General features: G+C 46.5%; 1 protein-coding gene across 1 annotated transcript in view; it reads left to right on the top strand.

Annotated features, from left to right (window-relative positions):
- Positions 1-12,048, top strand: part of PKD1L3 (polycystin 1 like 3, transient receptor potential channel interacting) — a 58,624-nt gene that overhangs the window by 20,835 nt on the left and 25,741 nt on the right. Inside the window, 10 exon segments of the mRNA XM_059153376.1 lie at positions 18-141; positions 236-366; positions 1,450-1,577; positions 2,139-2,284; positions 2,286-2,368; positions 4,698-4,808; positions 4,811-4,890; positions 7,217-7,447; positions 9,233-9,411; positions 11,795-11,941. Of these exon segments, the coding sequence (XP_059009359.1) occupies positions 18-141; positions 236-366; positions 1,450-1,577; positions 2,139-2,284; positions 2,286-2,368; positions 4,698-4,808; positions 4,811-4,890; positions 7,217-7,447; positions 9,233-9,411; positions 11,795-11,941 (1,360 nt within the window).

The raw sequence follows: 12,048 nt of genomic DNA, 5'->3' as shown, positions 1-12,048 counted from the left end.
CTTCTAAATGCAGGTAGAAAATACGCTGCAAATGGCCTTGCTGGCCCTTGGAAAGATCCAAGAAGTATTTCTACAGCAGAACCGGGTTTCTGAGTCTTTAGTGACTATGACCTCTTCCATTGCTACTCTGATGCTGAGCAGGTAACAGAGGAGGAGGGGGGAGAGGTTCCTTTTAGGTTTTTGTTCCTTAGGAAACACACAGAAATTTATTTCCCTTTAATTTCTCCTTCCTTAGCCAAAACATGTCAACATGGCCTTTGAGCTCCTACAGTCTCTGGTCCCCAGCACCTGTGAGGTTAGTCTTTCCATCAGCCTCAGCTTTGCAAGAGCTCTTGAACAGACACCCAGGAGTCAATGTCCAAGTGAGTGTGAAATTGATTCTGATCCGATCGGAAATGGGATTGATGGCTGCAGGCATTGAATGCCCCACGAAGGGTGTGCACTGGGAAATGTAAGCTCACTAGACCAAACAAAAGAAGGCTGGGTGCCCTGGATCTCTGTTTCACAGTGGTAGGAATGGAGGCTTCTTCTTTTTTTTTTTTTTTTTTAAGATTTTATTTTTTACTTTTAAGTGAGAGAGAGCACACAAGCTGAGGGAAGGGGCAGAGGGAGTCGCAGACTGTCTGCCAAATAGTGGGCCCGATGCAGGACTCAATCCCAGGACTCTGGGATCAGGACCTGAGCCGAAGGCAGACGCTTAACTAACAGAGCCACCCGGGCACCCGGGAATGGAGGCCTCTTAAAAAGGATCCATGGTAGAAATTGGGAGCATTGATTAGACTTCAGGATTTGACAGTTTCTGTGTTAGGGTTTGAATTGATCTACGTACAGGGCGCCTGGGTGGCTCAGTGGGTTAAGCCTCTGCCTTCGGCTTAGGTCATGATCTCAGGGTCCTGGGATTGAGTCCCACATCTGGCTGTCTGCTGGGCTAGAAGCCTGCTTCCCCCTCTCTCTCTGCCTGCCTCTCTGCCTACCTGTGATCTCTCTCTGTCAAATAAATAAATAAAATCTTAAAAAAAAAAAAGTTTGAATTGGTGCATATACAAAGATGGGAATACCTGGGTAAGTGTGGACTCAGTATATCAGCTTAGCCGCATCAGTACATTGTATTTCTTTCAGCACTTACCTGAAAAACAGAAATAAGATTGGTGCCTTATCCGGGAGAGCAGAATACTTACTTCCTAGTAATCATGAATCCTCCAGGTATAAAGGTGTAAGAAAGTAATAATAATAATTCTGAGGGTCCCAATTAAATGACTCATCTTCAATTAATTCTTCCCATATGGTGCTCTAATGAGCAATATTTCACTTGAGATATTAGCAAGGGGAAAAATCCCAACATTTACTTTAACTTTGGACACCTGACACCTTATTACTTATAGGGGTGTTATTTCTAAAGATTTTCTGAAGATTTCAGCAACGGATGAAACCGAGTTCTCTTATCTCTAGTAACAGGACTAGCTTTCAATCCCTTCAGGGATTTTGATGACGAGAACATTGTTGGAAGCATCGGGAGTGTGTTGCTAAGCTCTAATCATAAATTGTTCCAAGTTGATGACTTAATGGAAGATATCGAGGTATGACATGATTATTAGGGAATGAAATAGAAGGGAATAGGAACTCTTGGAGAACAGGATGGAAGAAAGTCATTTGAGATTCGCGGCAGTCCCATTGTTTGATTATTCCCATCTCCAATGGGGAGCGTCTGCAAGGAGGCTACTTTTCCATTAGGAGAAGGTGTTTCAGTCTGAGATTGTTCTTGTCCCTTCACGCCTGGCTCTTTGTTACCTATTAATACTCAGGGAGGAAGACTTAAGAAGTTACATTCCAGGGTGCCTGGGTGGCTCAGTGGGTTAAGCCGCTGCCTTCGGCTCAGGTCATGATCTCAGGGTCCTGGGATCGAGTCCCACATCGGGCTCTCTGCTCAGCAGGGAGCCTGCTTCCTCCTCTCTCTCTCTGCCTGCCTCTCTGCCTACTTGTGATCTCTCTCTGTCAAATAAATAAACAAAATCTTTAAAAAAAAAAAAAAAAAAAAAAAAAAAAAAAAGAAGTTACATTCCATTATCACTAGAAAGGAGACTGAAAGATGTCAGTGGATGGACCATCATGAACTTGAAGATTGATTTACTGTCTCTTAGATCATGCTGTGGAGAAATGTTAGCATGGAAATCCATCGCACCAGCCTCAGTGTGAGCTCAGATCATTTTATTATTATAGTGAACATCACTTTCCTGGAGAAATCCCTGATCGTATGCATAGAACCTGGAAGTCGCCTTTTAATGACTTTACCTGGGGTTCCAGTAACAGCTGAACCACACCCACTTTGACCTTAACGTCTCCTTTCCAAAGACTCAGGTGTGGCAAAAAAGTAAAGCCCCAATCAGAAACTTACTTTTTTTTTTTTTTTTAAGATTTTATTTATTTATTTGACAGACAGAGATCACAAGTAGGCAGAGAGAGAGAGAGGAAGGGAAGCAGGCTCCCTGAATGTGGGGCTCAATCCCAGGACCCTGGGATCATTACCTGAGCTGAAGGCAGAGGCTTTGACCCACTGAGCCACCCAGGCGCCCCAGAAACTTATTCTGAAATCTTTGAAATGCATTTTCTTCTTCCTTTTTTTTTTTTTTTTTTTTTTTTACTTTTTATCTTGAGATAACTGTGGGTTCTCATGCAATTGTGAAAAATTAAACAGATCTGTATCTCACCCATTTTCTCCTACTGGTGACATCCTACTTAACTGCGGCACAATATCCTCACCAGGAAATGACACTGATACAATGTATTGACCTCACTGGGATTCACCAGTGTTACATGCACTCATGTATATGTGTTTATTAGTTCTATGGAATTGCATCACATGTGTAAATACACATGACCATGAAATGCATTTTTTAAAAAGATGAATTGTGGAATGGATCGAGATCTATAGGTGATTGGGGCGCCTGGGTGGCTCAGTGGGTTAAGCCGCTGCCTTCGGCTCAGGTCATGATCTCGGGGTGCTGGGACTGAGTCCCGCATCGGGCACTCTGCTCAGCGGGGAGCCTGCTTCCTCCTCTCTCTCTGCCTGCCTCTCTGCCTACTTGTGATCTCTGTCTGTCAAATAGATAAATAAAATCTTAAAAAAAAGAAAGAGAGATCTATAGGTGATAAAGCAAAATTTAGTATATATATATATTTTAATTCTACTTCTTTAAGCAGTCTTCACACCCCATGTGGGGCTCAAACTCATGACCCCAAGATCAAGAGTCACATGGTCTTCTGACTGAGTTAGCCAGGTGCCCCAAATTCAGTAAAATGTTAATTATAGAATCTGTTCGGGGATTATTTGGCTGTTCACTGTGTAATAGTCCACTTTCTGCATGGTTGAAAATTTCCATCATGTTGAGAATAAAACCCCAGCACAGTGGGTTATGTCTATATTTCAACCTTTATTTCTAATCTTAGGTTTGGGTAAGGACAGAGGTGTCTCAGTAGGTCTTGGTGTAATACCAGATGGACTACTTTGTGGCTTAGAATAGTTAAGAATTTCTGCAATACGTAAATAGGACCTGGATATACTTGACCGAGAAACACAGTCATCAGATATCGACTTTAAATGTAGTACTGGGGAGTCAGGATGGGGTCACGGGGAGATGGGCCCGAAGGAGAGCATGTAATGTGATGAGCACTGGGTGTTATTTAAGACTGATGCATCACTGAACTCTACCTCCGAAACTCGGGATACACTATATGTTAATTTAAAAAAAAATTAAAGCTACAGGGAAGTCTTAAGAGCTAAGCCTTCGCATTTAAAAAACAGTGGGATGGGAGGAGTCATCGGAATGGATAAAGCATGTCTCCTTCTGTTATGGTCTGCCCGGGCTGAGCGAGCTGCCCCTGGCTCTCGTGTCGGCCTCACTGACACAGGACTCACCGCTGCTAGGCTCTGTCCGCATTACCAGCGGGCTCTCTCCGCATCCGGAGCACACGCTCCCATCTCCCGTGCCCGTCTTGACAGTATCATAGTTGGAGCTGGAGGGGATCTTAGACAACCTCTGGTCCAGAGTCCTCGTCTGAAAAGTGAGAAAGCTGGGGAGATTGTGGGACTCGCCATAGCCCTTCCCAGCCACCTGGTGACAGAGCCGGACCTGGAATCAGGGCTCTTTCCGGCAACCTGTCTGGCTCTTTCCATCATTGCTTCGTTTGGGGGCTTCTTTTGCTCACTAGGTCTTGTAGCTACTCATTGTGATGGATGACGATTTCATTTTTCTAAAATTTATAAAATCTGACCCCTTAGACCTAAATCTTCATTCGTCAAAAAAAATACAGTTTCTTATTGGAACAGGAGTGATGCAGAGCCCCAGGTTGCATCACTGGTCATTATTTTGAAAATTATTTGTGGGGCGCCTGCATGGCACAGTAAGGTAAGCGTCCGACCCTTGGTTTCAGCTCCGATCATGAGGTCAGGGTCATGGGATCCAGCTGTGCACAGCATGGATTCTTCCTGAGAATCTCTCTCCCTCTGCCCCTCTGCTCATAGTGCACTCATGCACACGCTCTCTCTCTCTCAGACGTTAAGAAAACAAAATCACTTGTTAATTCCAGGCTTAATCATTTCCCTATTTATAAAATAATGATAATACATCCTTCATAAGGAAAGTTCTCATGGTACTTTTGTCCCATTTAAAAGGCAACTAAGCACCGTTCTTGGCTCTCAGCTGAGGAATCTACACGGGTGCTGAGCCCAGAGAGCCTGCAGCACGGGACCAGCCCCTACCACGTAATGGCCCCATGGAATGACAGCAGGGAGGGCGCCCCGCAGACACCGCCCGGCTCTCGGTGGTGACGGCCGTCACGCGGGGTTATTTCTGGGACGGCCACAACAGCATGTGGAAGAGCCGTGGATGCCACGTAAGAAGCCACGCCACTTGCTCTTTCTCTACCGCCTGCGCTGGCATGAAATGCAGAGCAACTCTTACCTTGTTTGGGGGGGAGGGAGCCTAGAAAGAAAAATCAGCAGAAGGGAAATAAGTCAGCCTGGGAAAACGGAGAGGGAATGTATGTAGCGGGCCAGGACAGTGTGACTCTTTGGAGCTGGCTTATGCCCCATATGTGCAATTTCTTTCCTAAACTCAGTCCAGGGTGAATCTGACAGTTCTAGATACAGTAAGTAATATGCATAAGTTCTACCAATATTAAATAGTGGAGGGTAAAAGGAAAACTTCTTGCTTAATAAAAGAGAACTTTTAGGGGTGCCTGGGCGACTCAGTTAAGCGTCTGCCTTCAGTTCAGGTCATGATCCTAGGGTTCTGGGATCAAGCCCCATATCCGGCTCCCTGTTCAACAGGGGGCCTCTTTCTCTCCTGCTTCCCCTGCTTATGCTTTTTCTCTGGCAAATAAAATCTTCAAAAAATAAAAATTGAAAAAAAAAAGAACTTTTATAAAAATAAGCTAGCAGAGACACCTGAGTGGCTCAGTCAGTTAAGCATCTGCCTTCAGCTCAGGTCATGATCCTGGGGTCCTGGGATCAAGCCCCACATTGGGCTCCCTGCTCAGTAGGGAGTCTGCTTTTTCCACTCCCCCTCTGCTCGCTCTGCTGGTGCTCTCTCTCTCTCTTGCCCTCTCTGTCAAATGAATGAGTTAAATCTTTTTTTTAAAAAAATGCTAGCAGATTCTTGTACATTCCAGGCTAGGTGGGGACTTTTTTTCTTTCTTTTTTTTTTTTAATATTTTATTTATTTATTTGACAGAGATCACAAGTAGGCAGAGAGGCAGGCAGAGAGAGAGAGAGGGAAGCAGGCTCCCCGCTGAGCAGAGAGCCCGATGTGGGGCTCGATCCCAGGACCCTAGGATCATGACCCGAGCAAAAGGCAGAGGCTTCAATCCACTGAGCCACCCAGGTTCCCCTAGGCAGGGACTTTCCACATGGTTACCTAATTCCAAGTGTGCACCCACTTTAAAATGGCACCCTGTGGGGCGCCTGGGTCAAAAATGGCACTCTGTCTTTTCACACTGGTGAATTTGTGCGATCCCATCTGATTTAGGTCCTGGTTCAGTTGCACAAAGACTGTGGTGCAAGGTTCGGGAAATCATGAGGCTGTTTGTAAAAGAGCTGAGAGGGGTCATTCACGTGGGAACAGAGGGAAAGAGGATGCTCTGGAAGGCACTGACACCATTCATGGCCTCAGCAGAGATTTCTGGAAGATCTGGAGATTTCTAGCAAATCCTCTACCTGGGAGCCTGCTCAATGGCAGATTCTGTTGTAGTCAAGGAGGGTGGGACCTGAGCTTCTGCCTTTCGAACAGGTTCCAAGGTGATGTCAGTGCTCCGAGTTGCGGAGACGGCACTTTGAATAGCAAGACTCACCCAGCAGTGACCCCACTACTCACAAAAAGCACCAGGGGGTTTCCTGCCTCCCTGAAGGCCTGTACAGCGTTTGGACACCATGCAAGGAACAGAGCTGCCGAAGTCCTCCCAGGGCAAGAGATAGACCCGGCACCCAGAGCTTGACCTTGTGGCATGGAAAACAGTCAGTCACACTGACACACGAGTGTTGTTGGGCATGCTTTGGGTCTCTGTGTAAATGGTACCATTTGTACCATCCTTCTTTAACTTTTTTTTTTTTAAGATTTTATTTATTTCACAGGGAGAGAGAGCACAAGCAAGAGGAGTGGGAGAGGGAGAAGCAGACTCCCTGCTGAGCAGGAAGCCCGATGCAGGGCTCAATTCCAGGACCCTGGGATCATGACCTGAGCCGAAGGCAGACGCTTAACCTACTGAGCCACTCAGGTGTCCCCTTTAATTTGTATTTTTCACTCAGCATTTATGCACAATGCTATTATCTAGCTCTGGCTCCTTCATTTTCACTGCTAGAGAATATCCCATCAGTAGAGAGTAGTAGCCCTCTGCTTTGTTTGTATGTTCTGCGGTTACTGGCCATACACAGGTCGTTTCCGATTCTTTGGTTATGAACAGCAACGACGGAAGCATTCTTTCTCACGTCTCCTTGTGCGCATGTGCAGACTTGCCCTGGGGTCTGTGTTCACTCCTGGAATGGCCGGAGTCCGAGGCTGCCAGATCGTTCTCCACGCTGCTTTCTCCGGCCTCTGCCACCACCAGCAGTGAATACGCAGCCCAGACAGTTTTCCCTCTCAGAACTGCCTAGGTTTGTGTTTTATGATTGTCCCTTCCTTAGCACTCTGTTCAGTGAGAATCAGTGTCTCGATTCTATTTACAGGTTAGGCCACAGAGCACGGTTTTGAGGACGCAGTGTCTCTGTAACCGCCTGGCCTACTTGGGCAGCGACTTCTTCATTGTGCCCTGGGCCATGAACATTAAGGACACGACCAAGCTCTTCCTTCGCGTGACCAACAACCCTGCTGGGGTGTCTTTGCTGGCCAGCCTTTTCGGATTCTATATACTCACGTGTGTGTGGGCTTGGAGAAAGGATCAAGCAGACATGCAGAAGGTGAGACATTGATTCTAGAAGCTTTGCCACAGTGTCTTGAGTGTGTTGAACAAGATGGAAAAAACCCTTGACCAGAAGAGGCTGGTAGCATGGTATTTGGTGTCGTAGAAATTCAGGGGGGACTTTGATTTTTTTTTTAATTTTTTATTTTTTATAAACATATATTTTTATCCCCAGGGGATAAATCGCCAGGTTTACACACTTCACAGCACCAGGGGGGACTTTTCTTAAGTTTCTCTTCAGGTCTCCTGTCTGCTTTTTTTTTTCTTCTTTTCCTTTAGTGGAGGTTGAACCCTCCTGTGATTTGTTTAGTTTAGGAATCACCCAGAGCATCTAGAGAACATAACCAAAATCGAATGCAAGTTTGTCTCACTTTGTACACTGGATATGAAAGTTACGTGGAAGTGAAATGAGAATTTCATGTAACTGCGATAGATAAGAAACCTGTAAGGAATCTCTTTTTCTTTTTTTTAAAGATTTTATTTATTTATTTGACAGACAGAGATCACAAGTAGGCAGAGAGATAGACAGAGGAGAGGGAAGCAGGCTCCCTGCTGAGCAGAGAGCCCGACGCGGGCTCGATCCCAGGACCCTGAGATCATGACCTGAGCCGAAGGCAGAGGCTTAACCTACTGAGCCACCCAGGCGCCCCAGGAATCTCTTTTTTGAATAACAACAAAAAATCCCTTGATGACAGCTGCTGCCTCTTTTTTTTTAAAGATTTATTTATTTATTTTAGAAAGAGCAAGTGCACAGGGGAAAGGACAGAGGGAGAATGAAACATAAGCAGACTCTGTGCTGAGTACAGAGCCTTTTGCGGGCCTCAGTCTCACAGTCCTGAGATCACAACCTGAGCTGAAATCCGGTGTCAGATGCTCAACCGACTGAGCCACTCCTGCGCCCTGATGACAGCCTCTTCTTAGCGTCCATTGCATGCGTCCTTTCTTCATATGTTTTCTTACCCTTGGAAATTCTAGAATACATGCCATCCATTTCTTTGTTGCTATGGGTGAAGAGTTGCCAGTGTTTGTAAATAAAAACATAGGACACCCAGTTAAATTTGAATTTCACATAGTGAGTGCATTTTTAGTGTAAGTGTGCTCCGCAGTGATTCATCGTTTATCAGAGATTCACACTTAAGTAAGTGTCCTCCAGGTTGTGTGATAACCCTCTCTGCAGGGGAGGGAGATGGAAAGATTTTGAAGCCCAAGACCTGATTGGGGATTCTGTGACTATTTCATTTTCGAGGCATAAAGCTGGGTCTTCCAGCCTTCACCGCTGTTCCATCCCTTGGGTCTGCTTGTTTACCTCCCACTCGCAAGTCCCCCTTGCTCTCCATCGGGTTGTCGAAGCTGGACTGCTCATCCTCCTGCTTCTCAGGCCAAGATCCTTCTTGGTCCTGCTTTCCCTGCAGGTGAAGGTCACTGTCCTAGCCGATAATGGCCCCAGCTCTCGGTTTCACTGCCTGCTTCAGGTCTCCACTGGCTATCAAAGAAGGGCTGACGCAACAGCTAAGGTTAATGAAATGAGTGGTCTTGGCCCTTGGCCTTGCGTCTTCTAGCGCACAAGATGCGCTCTGCCCTGTGAGACCCCGCCCTCCGGGAGCACGTTAGAAGCACAGGTCCTGGTTCTAAACTGTACGTGTGTAGAGTCCGCTGAACTTGTCCAGCACCCCCAACGACTTTACCTTGGTAGTTTTCTCTGTCTCCTTCTTTTCCCTGAAGGATAAACTCAAGGGGTCATGTTAGAACGTCCTGCATTTTATCTTTCCTTGTTGTGTTTTAGGTGGTTATCACCCTTTATGGATCAGAGGGACAGAGTGAGCCCCATCACCTTTGTGACCCTCAGAAGGCAGTGTTCGAGCGAGGGGAACTGGACGTCTTCCTCCTCACTACCCAGTCCTCCCTCGGGGAGTTGCACGGCCTGAGGCTCTGGCATGACAACTCGGGGGCCAGCCCTTCTTGGTAAGTACCTGCGTGGGGCAGCCTTGTCCTTCCTTCTCTGGGGATCCCCCAGTCTGGGGGCGAGACCAGCATGCCACCGCCACGCAGAACAATTTAACACTTTGGGCCAAATCATAACAAATGACTAGTAGATTTAGATTTCAAAGCATCTACAAAGGGGAAACTCTGAAAAGAAACAGGGAAAATGAACAATATGATTCTGTGTGGATGGTAAAGTGACAGGTGATTTTTTTCTTTTATTTTCATTTAATGGTGTCATGATTGTGAAGACCAAATCATGGCAGTTTACTGCCCAAAGTGTTGTAAATGAGAAGTATCCCTACACATGAAAAATATCTTTATTTTTTAAAAGATTTTATTTATTTATTTGAGATAAAGGGTGAGCAAGTGAGAGAGAGAGAGAAAGAGAGCATGAGCCGGGGAGGGGCAGAGGTAGAGGGAGAAGGAGACATCCCACTGAGCTAGGAGCCCAACACAAGGCTTGATCCTAGGACCATGGGATCATGACCTGAGCCAAAGGCAGATGCTTAACCACCTGAGCCAGCCGGGTGCCCCAGAAAAACATCTTTGAAGAGTAAACTTAATAAACGACTCTTCACTAAAAATACACTCTCGGTCAATATTAGGAGCTTCAGAAGAGAGGAAAGGAGGGCAGAACCCTGATGTGGGACAGGCCCAGGGAACTTGTGAGGAACAGGGTCAGTGATGAGGCCATGAACTGGGCATGCATGAAGTCCACGTGCTTCTGCTCTTCTGCCGCTGCACTCAGAATGAGGGGAGGTGCGTGGAGAGAGTAAAGATGGCGTTAACTGAGATCAAGACTATTGACCGGGGTTAGGAAAAAAAGAAGGAAATGGAGTCAAAGGCCTAAGGCACAGGGACTCTCGTCAGTTGCTGAGTGTTGCCCACCTGTAAAGAGTACGCTCCCTGGGGCGCCTGGGTGGCTCAGTGGGTTAAAGCCTCTGCCTTCGGCTCGGGTCACGATCCCAAGGTCCTGGGATGGAGCCCCATATCGGGCTCTCTGCTCAGCACGGAGCCTGCTTCCCTTCCTCTCTCTGCCTGCCTCTCTGCCCACTTGTGATCTCTGTCTGTCAAATAAATAAATAAAATCTTAAAAAAAAAAAAAATCACTGACCCGCAACTCTGGCCCACCAAGAGTCTCTCTGCGCTACGCGAGGCCAGTCGAGTCTAAGCATTTGCTATTTGCTTGCTGTTTCCTCTGTTCAGGCATCTACAAAGCACTTGGACACTGATTGTGGTTTGATTTATAAAGGAGAGTGACATATAATGGGCCCCTGAAGAGATGCATAATGTCGCTGATCATCAAAAATGCAAATTAAAAGCACAGTGAGAGCACTGAACATCTAGTCTAGAATGACTGGAATAAAGTCTGACAAAATCGAGTTGGGGTGACATTGGGAGCCACTGGAACTCATGCGCCTCAGGCTGGAGCACACAGCGGTGCAGCCACATGAACGGATGGTTTGGCAGGGCTTGTCAAATAGACAGGTACCACATGACCCAGAAATTGCACTCCTGGGTGATCACCCGAGATCAATGAAAATGCATGTCCATTCCAGGACTTACACACATACATTCATAGCAGCTTTGTTAATAGTCATCCAAAACTAGGAACAGCACACGTGCCCATCAGGTGAATGAAGAAATAAATGTTAGCGTGTTCATTAAAAGGAGTACAACCCACCAACACAGAGAACGATCTACTGATACAGTGACGTGGGTGAATGCCAGAAACATTTTACAAAGCAGAAGAAGCCAGACACAAAAGGAAACATGCCATATGCATCCACATATATGAAATTCTAGAAAAAGCTAACTAGTCTGAGGGACAGAAAGCAGATCAGTGGTCACCTGGGGCCAGGGCGACCCTCAATGGGGCTGACTGGAAAGGGAACTTTAGGGGGTGATAATTTAATGGTGGTGGTGCTTACACGGTATTTACATTTCTCAAAATGTGTTGAACTGTAGAGTGTACAGAACCCAGTAGGATGAGAAGTCCTTAATATGAATGTTGAAGACCAGTCCCCACCCGCCAGGGATGCCCCCTTCAGGCCCTGGTGACAGAAGACAGAGGCAGGTGGGCTGTACGAAGAGGCGACTGGCGTGTATGAGCAAGGAAAGTTAAGGGAGACATACACACACTGGAGTGTTCCCGAGTGACAGAAGGCTGCATTCTGGTTTTGATACGTGAATTCCCTTAGAGGTCAGGAAGGGAACACTTGGATCAGCTCTGGTCTCTTTCTTTAGTTCTTGCCTCACAATGAAAAGAATCCATTTCCCAACGGGACAAGATTACCTCTTGTTGCAGCATCTGGTTCGCGCCCACCACCCCCGTAACATACCTACCTTCACTTTACCGTAGGCACGTAAACCAGGTCACTGTCGGTGACCTGGCAGGTGAATGGAAATGGTACTTCCTGTGCAACTGTTGGCTGGTGGTGGACCTTGGAGAGTGCGCGCGTGACCGGGTCGTTGTGCCAGTCTCGAAGAAAGAGCTCTTTTCCTTTAGGTGTTGGTGGGAAATGGTGGTCTGTAGGTGACTGTGTGCGTTTTTCTTCATTCTTTCTGCTGCTTGCATGGGACAATGCCAATTGACCTGTCTTCAGGTTTGCTGAT

Source organism: Mustela lutreola, chromosome 16, assembly GCF_030435805.1.
Source record: "Mustela lutreola isolate mMusLut2 chromosome 16, mMusLut2.pri, whole genome shotgun sequence".
Taxonomy (NCBI): Eukaryota; Metazoa; Chordata; class Mammalia; order Carnivora; family Mustelidae; genus Mustela; species Mustela lutreola.
The sequence above is the reverse complement of the archived record's forward strand: the minus strand, read 5'-3'. Positions and strand labels throughout refer to the sequence as shown.